Raw genomic sequence first — 15,952 nt, forward strand, 5'->3', positions numbered from 1 at the left:
CCAGGCTACTCCTTGGAGGCAAGGATTCTGGGGCTTTGTCTGACATACTTTGGACATGTTGCAAGGAGAGACAGGTCTTTGGAGAGGGACATCATGCTTGGTAGAGTAGAGGGACAGCGCAGGAGGGCAAGACCCTCTATGAGGTGGATTGATTCAGTGACTGGGGTAATCGGGATGGGTGTGTCAGAGGCCTTGGGATTGGCACAGGATAGAACAGGGTTTAGGGCTGTTGTACATAGGGTTGCTATGAGTTGCAAAGGACTCAAAGGCACATAACAACAAACAATTCATGTCTCTGTGATCTCCAAGTCCTCTGCTTCCTTCCTCTCCTTTTGTCATTTGTTAGATAAAAGTTGTTGTAGATCATGTTGTTGTTTTTAGATGACTATGACTCATAGTGATCATCTAAACAACTGATCTGAACCTTGCCCTCTCTTGAGCTATCCTCACCATCTCTGATAATGCTGGAGGCCATTGTTACAATAACTGTGTCAGTCCTTCTTGTTGAGAGTCTTCCTCTCTTTCTATGACCTTCCACCTTTCCCCAACATGATGTCTTTTTCCAAGAAGTAGCCTCTCCTACGGCATGCCAAAATGTGTGACACAAAAGTTTTACTATCCTTCCCTCTAAGGATCACCAAGGTTGCACTTCCTCCTAGACAGAGTTAGGAGGCCATACCTCAGGGAAATTCTCCTTTCATCATATCAGTTCTGTGACCTATTTAAAGATATTGTACCTTACCCTAATCCCTTTACAACTGATTTGGTTAATCACAGGTCAAATCTGTGACTATGTCTTTATATAAGTCTTGTTTCAGTAACATCATAGAGGTTAAGATTTACAACATGTAAAATAGTTACATTATTAGTTGACACATAGTTGGGGGGACACAATTCAATCCATGATAAGGGTTAAATCTTTAGAGGACACTTCTTATAAAAGTGGAAAATAATTTCATACTATTTAATGGCAGTTACTAGAAGAAAGGCTCTTTGGTAATGTCTGACCAAATGCCTGTGAGTCATATTTGTTGAACATGATAAATACAAGACATATCATGATAGGATATAGTCAAATATGTGATCAGGTGGAGATTGCTAGAGAACATTTTCTGCCACCTTGTAATTATTCCTGAAATTGTGATTATGTGGCCAGCATAGTGTTTGTCTTTACAAGATGAATAGAAGTTCTAAATATTCACACATGTTTGTTTTATGATAGGGATTGAAAGAGGCTTCTGAATAATTTTCAGAATTACTCTACCTTTTCACCCTAAGCAAGCCTGGAATTTATCCAGTCAAACAACCCTTGCATGTTCATACCTTTCAGAATGAATCATCTTCCTTTCCTTTAGTGAGAGAAGTGTTCTGTTGACTGTTTCTGGCAAGATTTCCACAAATGTTTTTTTTTCTGAAGTCTTTCCAGTACTTTGCTTCAGTTGAACCTAAGGGGTGCTTGATCTTCCTAAAGGAGACCACTGAATTTCACAACTAACACACAGTTGTTCGTGTTAAAAGACAGTAGATTCAGATTCTTTTCTGGGAACATATCAAGTATCGCTTTTTTCAAAATTGCTTTCATTATATGATGCCAGAGATTGCAGGTAAGAATGAATACTAAGAACTGGGGAAAGGTATAGGTTTTGTTCTTGCTTGTAAAGCATAATCCTCTTTGTTTGACTGTGAAATAGAGTGTACTTGTCTGAATATTGAGGTGAAATCTGGGATATTGATCTATCTGGAAATTAAAGTTTGTCCCAACTAGCCCAAACTTTTTTTTTTCAAACTTTTTGTTTTTAATCTTTCACAGTATCCAGATATCAGTCAAGAATCTGATTCTCCTTTTGTTTTCATCTGCACAAATCCCCAGGAGATGATTGTGAAGTTTCCTATTAAAGGCAATCCAAAAATTTGTAAGTTATAATTTCTGATGGTAAAATGTATTTCTTTTTGTCTTGCATTTTACTTCTGTCATTTTATATCCCCCCTCCCCCCGTTTACTCTGTTCTGAGGTGTGTTTAGTGTTAGAGGATTGTAAAAAAAAAAAAAACAGTGTGGAGAGGGTCGAATCTAACCACTGCTAACTCTACAAAAGAGAACTGTCCCCATCAACAACATCTTCAATGTAAAACTGATCTCTTATCAGGTCAGACATGGTCCCCCATGCTGCTGTACCTACTTCTACTAATCACTGGGGCGAATATTCATTGAAAGTAACTTACAGACTTTATTCGCAATTCTGGGGTCCATTAAGGAAATAGGTTGGGAGTGGAGTAGCTAAAGGATATCACACAGTGAAATTCCAGGTTTAGTTAACAGCAGTCCCAAGCCAGGTTAACAGAAAGACACAGTGCTGCAATTAGTTCAGAGAGCTTCTCAGTCAGCAAGTGAAAGTCCGGGTTAAGCTCAATAACACAGATTCAAGAAGACTCTCATTTCTCAATAGTCAAGCATGCTTTGTCTCATAGTATTCACAAGTCAGCTCTTTGTTCAATTGTTTCACAAGCAAAACCTTTGACTCTGGGTCTGTCTCCAGGGCTCCATTTGGTTATGCCTCTTTACAGTCTCTGTACTGTCTTTTTAGGTTTCTCTCACAAGCTAATGATGATGTTAAAGACACTGATCAACTTCTAACCATGTGCCTGCAGTTGAGGCACCTGGAGACCATGCCCCTGGTGTGTGTGTGTGTGTGTGTGTGTGTGTGCACGCGTGTTGTTAAGGCATTGGATAGAAAAGCCATTTTCAAAAGTCTTAACAGTAAAAGGATTAATATACTTATTGGTAACTTTAATTTTAGGTTACCTACAATATAGTCTTTCAAAATGTACTTTGATCTACAATTATTGACATGATCATGTATCACTTGTTTCTTCTCTTTGGGACCCTATTACCTTAAAAATGCCATTTATCATAAAAATGTATACTTTGCCTCACTGCACTACTTATTAAAGGAAATAGTAAACCAGTTCTGTTGACCAAATTGTAGCTTATTTATTGTTCCTCATGTCCAATCCAAGAACAACACATTTTTGTGTGTGTACTGTCGAATTGGATCTGACTGTCACAGGAGGAGATTGCCCTTCTTTCTCCAGTGGAGCATCTGGTGGATTCAAACCGTACACCTTTAGGATTGCAGGGCAACTTCTTGCCACTAGGCCACCAGAACTCCCTAGAACAACACTTTTTTTTTTCCAGAACAACACTTTTTAACACTCCTTTATTATCGGTTTTGGAAGTCTGATTTTCCACATTTTCTTTGGCTATTGAGTCTATAGGCGCTCTGGTAGCACAGTAGATTAGGTATTGTAATGCTCACCATAAAGGTCAGCTGTTCAAATCCACCAGCCACTCTGAAGGAGAAAGTTGTTGCAGCCTACTCCTGTAATGCTTTATAAACTCAGAAACCCTGTGAGCAGTATTCTGTAGGGTTTCTGTGAGTTGGCAACAGCAGTGATTGGCACTCTGCCAGAACCCTTTTTTCCTGGCCTGTTTTTGATACCTCTTTCAACTTCTAGTTCTACTTCAACTCTCAACTTCTCTTCCTCCATCTAGTATGACAGTATAGCAGTCTATTCTATTTAAAAGCAATTTCAAAAAAGCAAATAGCAGTGCCCTCTCCATCTAACTTTCTTTTAACAAAACTATCACTTCTCAACTCAAATGACCACATTCTCTTGTGTAATTTACCTTTGTTTTATACATGTGTTGCCTTCCAGTTCTGTGAATTGAATGATTCTGGGGCAGGCATTCCCTTTAGCTGTGTACAACTTTCCTCACTCTGAACCTTGGTAACAAGTAGCCACTTGGTCTGCTCCCTAGAGAAGTACTTCGCAAACTATAATGAGAATAAAAATCACTTAGAGAGCTGTAGAAATTCAAATTGCTGGACTATGCTCTCCGGTAGTACTGATGCTGTTTTCTTTTTTTTTTTTTAATTTTTATTTATTTTTTTTATGTGTGTACCGTCAAATTGGATCTGACTGGTATAGGAGACGATTGTTCCTCCTTCAGCAGAGCATCTGGTGGGTTTGAACCGCGCACCTCTGGGATTGCAGTGCTGTTTCCTGCCACTAGGCCACCAGAGCTCGCCTGATGCTGTTTTCTATTACAAGATAAAATACTTGGAATCTTATCACTTGATAGGTGCCATCAAATCAAGTATAACCCATAGCGACCAACCCTGTGAACACAGACCTGAACTCAGTCCTATCCTGTGCCATCCTTAAAATTTCTGATACACTCCAGCCTATTGTTGCAGTCACTTTGTCAGTCCCTTTGGTTGAAGGTCTTCCTCTCCTTCACTGTCCTTCCACCTTTCCAAGCATGATGTCAGTCTCTAAGGAATAATTCTCTTAGCAACATGCCCAGTGTATGTGAGATGAAGCTTTCTCACCTTTGCCTCCAAGGAGCACTTTGGCTGCACCTTCTCCAAGATATATCGATTTGTTCTTTTGATAGTATTTGGAAACCTAGGTTATTGTATATTCAGGCATCTCATGATTTATAATATAAATATTTATAAATTTATAACTTATGTATTTAAGATTCTTAAAATTACAGATTCTTGACTTAACATAAATTATTTACTTCAGGCGGAACCCCAAGTGGCCCTGGAAATTCTTTTCTCTCATCCACTATCAAATCTTCCTTTTCTTCTTCCTCTTTCTTAGTCATTGTATTCTACACTTTCTAACTCTTTTCTAGTCTTTGTTTTTTACTCTGTTCTAGTCTCAAACTTATTTTAGCAGTGGTGGAAGGAGGAAAGGGTGCTAGGCTTTCTTTCCCCAACCCACTGTTGCTTGATCTGCATTTACAGTTCCCTTTTCTTGGATTCCTATCTTGATTGTCTTCTGCTGTGAAAAAAAAAGCTTCATATAAACAGAGTTTAAATATGTATCAGAAGTATTTGACTTAAGTATTTTCTCTACCCCAGAGGCCTACTTACCTTTAGTACATATAGGGTCATCATTTGTTCCCTCTATAAGGTTTAATAAACTCAAAACTCAAACTCATTGGCCTGAAGTTGGAGCTGACTCTTAGCTGGCCTGAAGTGAGTTTTTCAAGGCTGTATATTGCCCAGGAGGAGACTGCCTACCTTTCTCAGAGCAGTTGCTGGACTTGAACTGCTAGAGCTACCTTTCGGTTAGCAGCACAGCTCCTTACATCATATATGATGTTGTTATTGTTATGTGCCCTTGAGTTAGAAGTGACTCACAAAAAAAAAAAAAGAAGTGACTCACAGTTGACCCTCCCAGCAGGTTATTAGAAGCTTTAAATTGCACAGTGAATTGCATAGAAGGAGGTTTTCTGTCTTTTCGTGGAGTGGCTGGTAGATTTGAACCATGTGTCTTTGTGTTGGCAGCACAACGAAACCACGAGAGCTCCCTCACATAGTACATAGGGAAAGGAAAATGTGCCGTCGAGTTGCCTGTGATTCATAGTGACCCTATGTACAGCAGTTCTGAAGTCTGCCCTGTCCTGAACCAGTCTCATGGACTCCTACACACCTAGCCCCATTGCCTCAGTTACTGTATCAGTCCATCTCATCTGAGGTCTTCCTCTCCTGTGCTGTTCCTCCACCCTTCTGAGCATGATGTCCTTCTCCAAGGTCACTCCTGGCCACATTCCCAAAGTATGTGAGATGGAGCTTCAAAACCCTAGCCTCCAAGGAGAAACCAAGAAAGACCTATTTGTTTTCTTTTCTTGGAGGCCCATGATATGTTCTAAAGCTTCTATTACCTCCTTTTTTCAGACCCGTGGAAGCAGCAGTCAAGAAATTAAAAAAAAATATTGTAAAAATGTTTTATTAGGCAAGTCAGCTGTCAAAGCGGACTTGTTTTTGAATTGTGGCATTGTAAAGAGTGTTGAACGGACTGCCAAAAGAACAAACAAATCTGTCTTGGAAAAGTGTTCCTGAGAGGCAAGGATTTTGAAACTTCTCCCATATTCAGTGCGTGCTGTTAGGAAATGCCAGTCCTTGGGAAAAAAGTGATCATGCTTGAAAAATTAGAGGTTCAGAGAAAGAGAGAATGACCCTGATGAGATGAATTGACATAGTGACTGCAACAATGGGTGTGAGCATTGCAGAAATCATTAGGATGGTTTCCATCTGTTGTCACTAGAATTGGAGTTGACTCACCACCATTTTATTTTTCCTGGTTACTGTTAGTTAAAATCTTTAACTAGCTTGGTGGGCTTTGTGCTTGCTTCAGGAAAAGCAGTGAGATTGCGTTTCTTCCCTGATACACTAGCACAGTGAAGCATTGCAGTGGTCCAAAACAATAGATAGAAAAGTTTGGAAAAGCAAAGTTGGCCAATACCTGTGTTTAAGAAACAATTTTCTATTGAGAGGAAGCCAGTTTCCCTGGAGGTTTAATCTGATGTGAAGTTTATATTCCCTGTACCTCTTTTTCCCCCCCCTCCCCTATCTTGACTGTCTCTAAAAATCTGCTCCTCCCTTAAGCCTTAGGGACAACCTCCAGTTACTTAAGAGTTGTAAAAGTTTTTCATTCCATTGCCTCAGGGGGAACACACGGACACACACACAGACACACACACACACACACTTACATTTGCCTCTTCATTAGAGTATTTATCACATTTGTCCTTAGATATATTGTTAAGGAAAGTAGTTAAGCCCTTATGTTGTTGTTGTTGTTGTTGTTGTTGTTGTTGTTGTTGTTGTTGTCGTGTCTTCCAGCCCACCAGGACTCATAAAACTCTATGATCAATGGCTCTGAACCTTGCCCTATCCTGAGCCAACCTCACCATCTCTGACACATCCTGACCCCACCCCCACTGTCACTGTTGTCAATCCATCTCATTCAGGGTCTTCCTTTCCTGTGTGACCCTCCACCCTTCCAAGCATGGTATGCTTTTCCAAGGACTGATCCCTTCTGGCAACATGGTCAAAGTATGAGAGGTGGAGTTTCAAAATCTTTGTCTTCAAGGAGCAAACTAGTTTCACTGCTTCAGGACAGACCTGTTTGTTCTCTTGGCAGTTCATGGTTTGCTCAATACTAACCTTCAACACCAAGGCTCAAAGGCATTGATTCTTCTTCTGTCATCCTTAGTCATTGTCCGGCTCTCAGATACATAGCCATAGTATTAATAATATAGTCTACTTCACTGATCTAGAGTCCCTGAGTGGCATAAATAGTTGTTAAGAACTTGACTATCAGCTGAAAGGTTGGGGTTTGAACTCAGAGGTGTGTCCCTTAGAAGACAGGTGGGTAATCTGCAGTGCTGCTCAGCATACATGGGGTATAACAACATCTTCACCTAAAGCACTGTGGCCTGTATGTTTTTTGTGAGATGGCTTAAGAATCTAGCCACTCTATAGCTTGGTTATCTAAGAAATGTATTATTCCAAATTCCAAACTTTTGACTTGCAGATGAACTTTTAAGATGGAAACTATTTATTTGTTGTATCATGTATATAGGGAGCTCTGGTGGCTTAGAGGTAAGGAATTGTGCTTCCAGTGCACTCCCTTTCGAATCTACTAGCTGCCCTGTGGGAGAAAAATAGGCAGTCTCTCATCCAACCTGCTGGAAGGCTGGCTCTGAGTTGGTTCTGACAGTGGTACACACAACAACATCATGTATATATTTTAATTTGCTTATGTGTTTGGATATATGAACTTGAGCTTGCTTAATCAGAGAATAATGTTTTTTCTTGACACTGAAATAATTTTAAAAAGCACTGTACAATATATTGCATGGCTCTGTGTCTGCTCAGATTAAGAAGCACAAAGAAGTATAATAAAATAAATAATTTTGAATGCCCAAAGAGAGAAGGCAAATCTTTTTATTATAGATTAACTATATGGTCTATAATCATATGCAAATACTACCTTATATTTTACACAAAGTATATGAAAATTCCTTTGAGAGTTGTATCAATCAATGATAAATATTTTTTCCCCTTTTAATTCTCTCCCATCTGGTGTATAGGCATTTGATTTTCTTTTAGACACTCTGAGGATATTGTTGGATGTTGAAATGCTGCAAGTACTGAATGTAAAAGTATTGGGGAAAATAACAAAAACTAAATGTTACCACCCTATTCCTAAAAGTATGTATTGCCATAGTTTACTGCCTAGATCTTAAATATTGAAACACCAGGCTAATCTAAAATCAAGGGCTCAGAGTTCCTACAATCCAAGAGCAGCAACTCTGGTAACTACTACTTCAAGTACGAGTCCCAGTCATGTTCCTAATCTCTTTTCCCTTTGCCTTCATTGCTCACAGCTGGCCCAAGATTTACTTTATTGGCAGCCACTGTGATAATATTAGTGATCATTTTATTTATTTTTTTCCAGTTTTAGAGCATGATATCATAGTAAGAGGGAGCCGTGGTGGCACCTAGTAGATAAGGAATTGCACGGGCAACCCAAGGACAGGCAGTTCAGAATGAGGAAGAGAGATGGACTGTCTCTTGTTCAGTTAACAGCCTCTCAAAATCCACTGAAGGGTCAGCCATGACTTGGTTCTGATTCAGTGGTATATAAAAAGAACAACATCAAAGTAGGCTTTTAAGACTGTGAGTAGGTGATTAGAGTAGTAAGTTATACAGCTAGTCAGTCTTAGGACTGAAAGAGGACCAATTGTTTTCCATCTTACTCATTATAGAGAATTGAAAGTCTGAAGCCCTACATTCATGAATTCTAAATTCTGTACTGGCTTGGTCTATAAAGCATAATCCTTGATATCACCACTTTCATGATTGCTATTTGCAATACTTGTTTTCAGGGGAGCTCTAGTGGCCTAATGCATTGTGTGTTACACTGCTAACCTGCACATCCCCTCTTGTAAAGATTAAAAGTCTCAGAAACCCAATGGAGAGTTGCTGTGAGTCAGAATCTATTAGGTGAAAATGATGGTTTTTTTAAAAAAAGTATTATTTTCAAATACTCCCTATATCATAGAGTTTTGAAATTTGTAGTTTATCTCTTTGTTGAATTCATTTGTTGAAAACATTTATTGAGCATCTACCGTTTGGCAGTCACTATGGTAGGTGTTAAGAGATACAGAGAGAACATGCACTGTAATCGGGCTCATTGCCAGATTACTGGCACATAACAGCATTTTCAGCGAGGCAGGCTTTGTGATGAAAGAATCTCTGGGAATACCCTATGCTCTGAAGCTGCACTTAAAATCAGCAGCATTGTGACTGTGGTGGACATCTTTCAGGATATCACTTAGTGACAATTTCTGAGGAAGTAACATTATTCCAGAAACAGATAAACCCTATTTTTTGTTGTGTATCACAATATCCTGGTGCAGTGATCAGGACATAAATTTCTTTTCTTTCCTCTCTCTCTTTCTTGGGAACTTGTTGTTCGGTTTTTAAAAAATTTTTATTTTATATTGGTTTGTGTGTAAAATTAATATACATTGAATTTAACTTATGTACATTGTGTTTTCTATTATAATTATTATACATTGTGTTTTATAAAATCAATTTTCATTTATCTGTGTTTATTATTCCATCCTTTCAGGTCCCCATTGGATTTTTCCTACTTCCTCCAACAGCTCCAAACTCTGTCATCCCAGTGATTTTCCCCCTCTCCCGCACACTCCACACTCCTGTCCCACTCCCCTTTCCCTTCTGGACTTTTACACACATCTTACTAGTTAACCCTTCTATTTTTACAATATTGGTCTTATGCAGTATTTGTCCTTACAAGTGAGTTAGTTTACTGAGCATAATGCTCTCTAGCCTCTCCCATGTTATATAGTATTTTATGCAATCGTTGTTCCTTAGTGCTGCATAGTATTCCATTGTGTCAATATACCATAATTTCTCAATCCATTTGTTTGTTGATGGACATTTGGGCTTTAGTAAATGTTTTCTTATCTTACCTGTCCTACAATGTAAGGTGAAGTTAGTTAGACAAATGAGAATATTGAAGTCTAGGGAGAAATATTAAATGACTTGCCCCAGGACATACAGCTAGTTAATATCAGAGAAAGGTAGACTAAGTAGAATCTGAGTCTCCTTCTAGTTTTGTGTTCTTTCTATTACAAATAATTGCTGCAATAAATGAAAACAGCAGGTCTGAGGGACGGTGATTGTAGGTACAGCCCTGTGTAATGTATACTTCATCGCCCTTGAAAGGAGGCTCTTTTTATTTTGGTTTTGAGTGCAGAAGCAGAATGGAACTACTTTTGTTTCCCATGCCCACATCACTTTTGGTATAGGTGACTTTTTGTGGGATACAGCATACTGCAAGATCTGCCCTCAGCCCTCTTAAAATTCTCTTCATGAGATGAATGGCTCCTACTGTTGCTACTACTGAACCAAATTCTACCCTGGTAGATTTGAAGAGTCAGAGGTCAGAGACCAGATCAGTAAAGAATCTCTTATTAGCGTCACCTGGGACAGAAAAGTTGCTTGTTTTTTAAGTTTAACACTTAGAAGAGTCATACAGCCTATGACCTTTGCCCTTCTTAGTTGGTGATAGTGGCCCTTTGTCAGTAGAGCATTCAAGTGGATTCTGCTCTACTGTTTCAGGTCACTCCCCCTATTAAGTCTGAGGCAGCAAAGGAGTGAGTTGAACTTCTTTCCCACTGTGAGGGAGGTTCATGCATTATGCTCAGCCAGTTAACAGGTCAGAGGAATGGGTTTCCCACTGTGCAAAATACATGTGTGTAATAAGTGTAGCTTAAAATTTTTCCATTGCTATCCATCAGAAATCCTGGGGGAAAAAATGTGATATATCTTCTCTAGTACCTACAGAATGAGAAAAGATAAACTTCTTAGATTCGTTGGGCACTCTGTGTGTGTCTGTGTGTTCCCTTATACAATGTTCCCACTGCCGGCTCTTTCTTACAGAAATGAAATTCTGAAGTTTGGGAAGTCTCTGAATCCTAAAGCAAGATAATTGAATGTGACAGGAACACAGTAACCAGAAGACCTAGGAGGCCACGAGTGATTTGCATTGCAAATATATAAAAAAATAAATAATGAGACTTCTTTTTTTCTCTTACAGGGAAGCTGGATTCCAAGATCCATCAAGGAGCAAAGAAGGGGTTAATGAAGCAGAATAAAGCTGTCTGACCCAGGAGAAAAGCAACTATACAGCATACTGGAGTTTTGTGGACTAAATTGCTATCCACTGGTCCTTTGGAATTGAAGCAATAAAGGCTTGACATTAGGCTTGAATCGCTCTGAATTTAAACTCTTAACCAGATTCTGTATATTTTTTTCTTAAAGAATGGGGTTCTTTCTGTCAAAGTCTTTGAATACATTATTTATAAAAACCGATTTAAAAATTTCTCCGTCATGCTCAGTTTTTGTTGAATAGTACTGGAGAATAGAAAAAATTAAGGTGGAATTTCCTCTTTGTGGCTTGAATTAGTCAGAAAACTCTTAACCTCAAAATTATTTTTTGAGGGACCACTTAGATTTGAAGATTTCTTTTCAAAATGATAGCCCAGTGAAGTAGTAAGGACCTTTAGAAATTCTTTGTTTAATGCAGGTGTTTTTTGATGAGTTTTTGTCAGAATAGTATTGGAGAAAAGAAAGAAAGAAGTTGGAATTTCCTCTTTGTGGCTTGAATTTGTTATTAAGAAAACTCTTAACCTAGGTTAATGATTTTTTGAGGGACCAGTTATATTTTAAGGTTTCTTTTCAAAATGATAGCCCAGTGGGGTAGTAAGGGCCTTTAGAAATTTTTTGTTTAATGCAGATGTGTTTTGATGAGATGAAAAGATTTTTTTAAAATATTTCCTGCTTTAGTCCAACTTCTCTAAAGTGAGTAGTCGTCAGAAACTTTTCACAAGCAACATTATCCTCTTGATGGATAACCTAAAGAAATTTTGCTGTTTTATTCTTTGGTTTGAGAAGCTAGGACTTGAGAGAATTGAACTGGGAGGAAATGGGGTCACCTGCTGAATCACTTTCACAGCTGCTCTATTTTGTTGATATCACAAAAGCAACACTTAGAAATGGCAATTAGAAACAAACAAAAATAAAATCTCTTCAGAAAATGCAAGTAAATACCTTCCAGCCCTGAAACAAAAATCTTTAAAGCGTCCACACTCGTATGAATTGTGAGCTTTGGAAAAACAGGAGGTTGATTTGAAATGAGATTTTTGCTAGTCGATCCAGCCCCATTTAGAGAAGCATTTTGTTTCTGATGCTGTTCTGAATTGCTGTCAGAATCTCAGTTGTTGGCACCTTGAAGAAATTCATGGTCTTAAGTGTGTATGTTCTGCTTTTTATAAAGCAGCACCATCACACTGGGGAAGTTGGATTCCCTCCAGCATTTGCGTGCCTGACTTTAAAAAAAGAAAAAGGGGGGGGAAGTACCCTGTGTTATGAAAAAAAGATTAATTTCCCCTTTCTTTAATCCTTCATATTCAACGTTTATTTGCATTGAAATGCCTCCACTCATTATGCATTGATGTTCACTCAACTGTGAACCTTGCTTGTTGCATAGCTCTAGGCATTGGTTCTGCAGGGCCTGATCACGCTGGATTCCCAGGGAAAACCCACTCCCAGTTTTGTTCTGATGATGCAAACATGCAATATTCTCTCGCACCCCCATTCTATGTCGAGAAGATGGAAAGGACAGCTAATAGCACATCTTTACGAATGTTGAGGGGGATCTCTGATCTCCCATGGACCTTACTTAGCATTATTAATGAAGTCATACTGGTTCATTAAGCAGTTAATAGTTTACCAGGCAATAGGACCCCAAATTCTGTACTAGAATTGCCTCATTCTCTTAATACCAAAAGAAGCCCTGGTGATGCAGTGGTTTAAAAGTTTGCTAACCAAAGCTTTGGCCATTTGAATCCACCCAGCTGCTCAGTGAGAAAAAGATGTGGCGGTGTCTCCATAAAGGGGACAGCCCATGGGTCAGTTCTCCTGTATCACATGGGGTCGGTGTGGTTGGAATCAATACAATGGCAGTGGTTTTTGTTTCTTTTTTGTTTTAATACCAAAATAAAACCAAAAGGCAGGGAGGGAAGAACCTAGGGAAACAGAAAAAAAAAACCCTAAAAAAACTACACCGTCAAGTTTTTCCTTCAGTGATAGCCGTGAACACTGAGGAGTCTGGATTGATTTTGCCACCTGGATAGATTGTGTCTGTATACATAAAGGAAAACATCAGAAGCTGCAAGAGATCAGGTTATGCAACCATTTTGTGTGCTGTAATAAAAGGTAAGTATACAAGAATTCACCTCAGCATCCAGAATATGCAAATGGAGCCACATGGGTAATGGCAGAGTAATCGGGAGGCTATTTTTCATGGTCAGACTGTGAAAACCTGTGCTCAGTTCATGTGGTGGGGTATAAGTTCTCTCTGTTTGCAGAGACACCAAGGAGGAAGTGTGGGAGAAACTTGGGGGCAGATGGCCCTCAGTTGCTCAGTGATGAATAACATAGTTTAAAGTCTAGTGGAAATTCTTAGCAGCTAGAGTATGTATTGCTCTGAGAATGGCTTTCCAATTCTTTGTAACACTTTGCTATCATCCTGTAACTCTGGGACAGCTTGGCCTGAGAGTACTTTATATTTCTTAGGTAGTTTTCTATTGTTGCTTAAATATCTGCATCTCCTTTTGGGTAGCTGGATTCAATTGCTATCCATTTATTTGTACAGTTTTTGCTTTCCAGGCAGAAACTAGGCTTAGTTATAGAAGCTCAGAGTAGGGAGTATGTGTGAATGGAGAATTTGTCTGAATGAGTTTAGGAAGCTTTGACCTTGAAGTCGGATATTTAGAGTATACAAAGAATTTTTCTTCAAACAACTATGAGATACCATCTCACCCCAGTCAGAATTGCAAAATTTAACAGAACAGCCAGCAACAAATGTTGGAGAGGTTGTGGAGAAACTGGAACTCTTATTCACTGTTGGTGGGAGTGTAAAATGGTGCAACCACTGTGGAAGGTGGTATGACACTCTCAAAAAGTTGCAAATAGAGATACCATTTGACCCAGCAATTACACTACTGGGAGACCCAAAGAGACCATAACTGACATTCAAGCAGACATATGCACACCCATGTTTATTGTGGCTTTGTTCACAATAGCAAGGAGTTGGAAACAACCTAAGTGCCCATCAACAAATGAATGGATAAAGAAGCTGTGGTATATTCACACAATGGAATACTATACTGCATTGAAAAGCAGGAACTCAAATGCAATATTATTCAAAATGGGTGACCCTGGAGGACATTATGCTGAGTGAAGTATCTCAGTCACAAAAGGACAAATACTGCACGATGCCACTGTTGTAAAACAGGATTGGCCTTGGAGTTGGGGGCAGACTGAGAAAGATGGGTTCAATAATGTATACTGCATTGAAATAGATGAAGGAGAAAACTGTTTAAAAGGGATAAGTGATTAGGTATTTTTGTCATGACAAGAGTCCAGAGCAAAGAGTCCAGGCATAGTGGAGTGGGCCTGGGGTAAGGGACTGTTAAACAATGAAAGAATTTTTCTTTTACTTTTCCAAGAGGGTAGTGTAGTATGGGGGGAGAGGGGGAGGAGAGGAAAGTGCAACAGTAAATGAATGGAAATCCAAAGTCTCTGTAAATTTTCATTGAAATTAATAATAAATTTTTAAAAAGTTCATATAAATTTTTTTTTCTTTTTATAGCTAATCTGGAGAAAAAGAACTAGGTATCCCCACATTTTAATCTGTTTACAGAAACCTAATTTTTCCTTGTGTGAAAAATTTTTACTTTAAAGATAGTAGAATTATTCTTTTTAGCCTAATCTCTTCACATTGAACTACTGTCTATAAAAACCATTTATATACATATTGTTTAATTGAGCAATTTTTTGGTAATGCTTTTGCTTGAACTCTTGGCCAAGATTGAGATAGTTCTCTCAACGGACGTTGTTCTCTTGCCTAGCTAAAAATGACAGTAAAAAACAAGCATGTATTAAACTAGAGAAATCAGTGAACTTCAGATTATTAGGCCTAGAGGGAGGAAAGAAAGTTCAGAGATGATGGATTTTCTTTTCCTTGAGATTCAAATGGCAAGTGCACATCTGCTGTTCTCAGCTTCTGTGAATGTGTTTGGAGGGAGGTGATCCATATCACAGGCTCCAGCAGCAGCAAGGGATTCAGCATGTGGAGGGCTTTTCCACTTCACTCCTCTCCTGCTGAGAAGAAAGAACAAAACCACAGTGACAGCCTCTGACATAAAGAAACATGTATGAATGTCTTTGTATGTTTGTGCAAATAGGGTTTCCTTCATGGAAATTTAGTAAGCTAATCATATTTTAGATTTTACTTGTGACAATGAAGAACTCAAAAAGAAAACCAAGTACATATCAAAACCAACCTAGCTTGGAGTCAGGAAAATTTGGTACTGGATACCTGTTGAAAGGTATGTCCTAGGAAGGGTAGGAGATCTCAAAACAGGACATTTTAAGCAGTTTGCTGTCCGGTATGGAAGCCACTAGCCACCTGGCAAAGTCTGTCATGTGTAGCTGTTAACCAAAAGCCTCTGGCTGTTTAAGATAGGCAGTCTCCTCATGTTAAGATTTACAGCCTCAGAAACTCAGGGGAGTCAGGATCAACTTGAAGGCAGTGAGTTTTCTTAGCCAGTGTGTGGGTACTTAACAAAAATGAAATTCAATTGTTTTGTCTATTAACCAATTTCAAATATTCAGTAGCCACATGTGACTGGTGACTTCTATATTGGACAGCAAAGAACATATGAAACACGTTGATAATTGCAAAAAATTCGATTGGATAGGATTTGTCTACATGGAATTATCAAACTTTCTATGAAGGAGAACAGTAGCTTCTGCTGCTGCATCTGCTGGTTATAAAGGTAATCATAAATAGGGTGTAAATAAATGGAGCTGTAAGTCAGTGAAAGTTTATTAATAAACACTGAAATTTGAATTTCATATGATTTTACATGTCACAAAATATTAATTTCTTTCCATCCCCCCATTAAAAAAAATGTAAAATCCCTTCTT

General features: G+C 38.7%; 1 protein-coding gene across 1 annotated transcript in view; it reads left to right on the plus strand.

Annotated features, from left to right (window-relative positions):
- The window catches only part of TRIP4 (thyroid hormone receptor interactor 4), a 100,579-nt gene extending 89,300 nt beyond the window's left edge, over positions 1-11,279 (plus strand). The window contains exons 12-13 of the mRNA XM_006899625.1: positions 1,811-1,913; positions 10,995-11,279. Of these exons, the coding sequence (XP_006899687.1) occupies positions 1,811-1,913; positions 10,995-11,062 (171 nt within the window). The 3' untranslated portion in view covers positions 11,063-11,279. The remainder of the gene's footprint in view (positions 1-1,810; positions 1,914-10,994) is intronic.
- Positions 11,280-15,952: the final 4,673 nt, after the last annotated feature.

This window comes from Elephantulus edwardii, unplaced genomic scaffold (genome assembly GCF_000299155.1).
Source record: "Elephantulus edwardii isolate Elephantulus edwardi_28Jun2011 unplaced genomic scaffold, EleEdw1.0 scaffold00263, whole genome shotgun sequence".
NCBI lineage: Eukaryota > Metazoa > Chordata > Mammalia > Macroscelidea > Macroscelididae > Elephantulus > Elephantulus edwardii.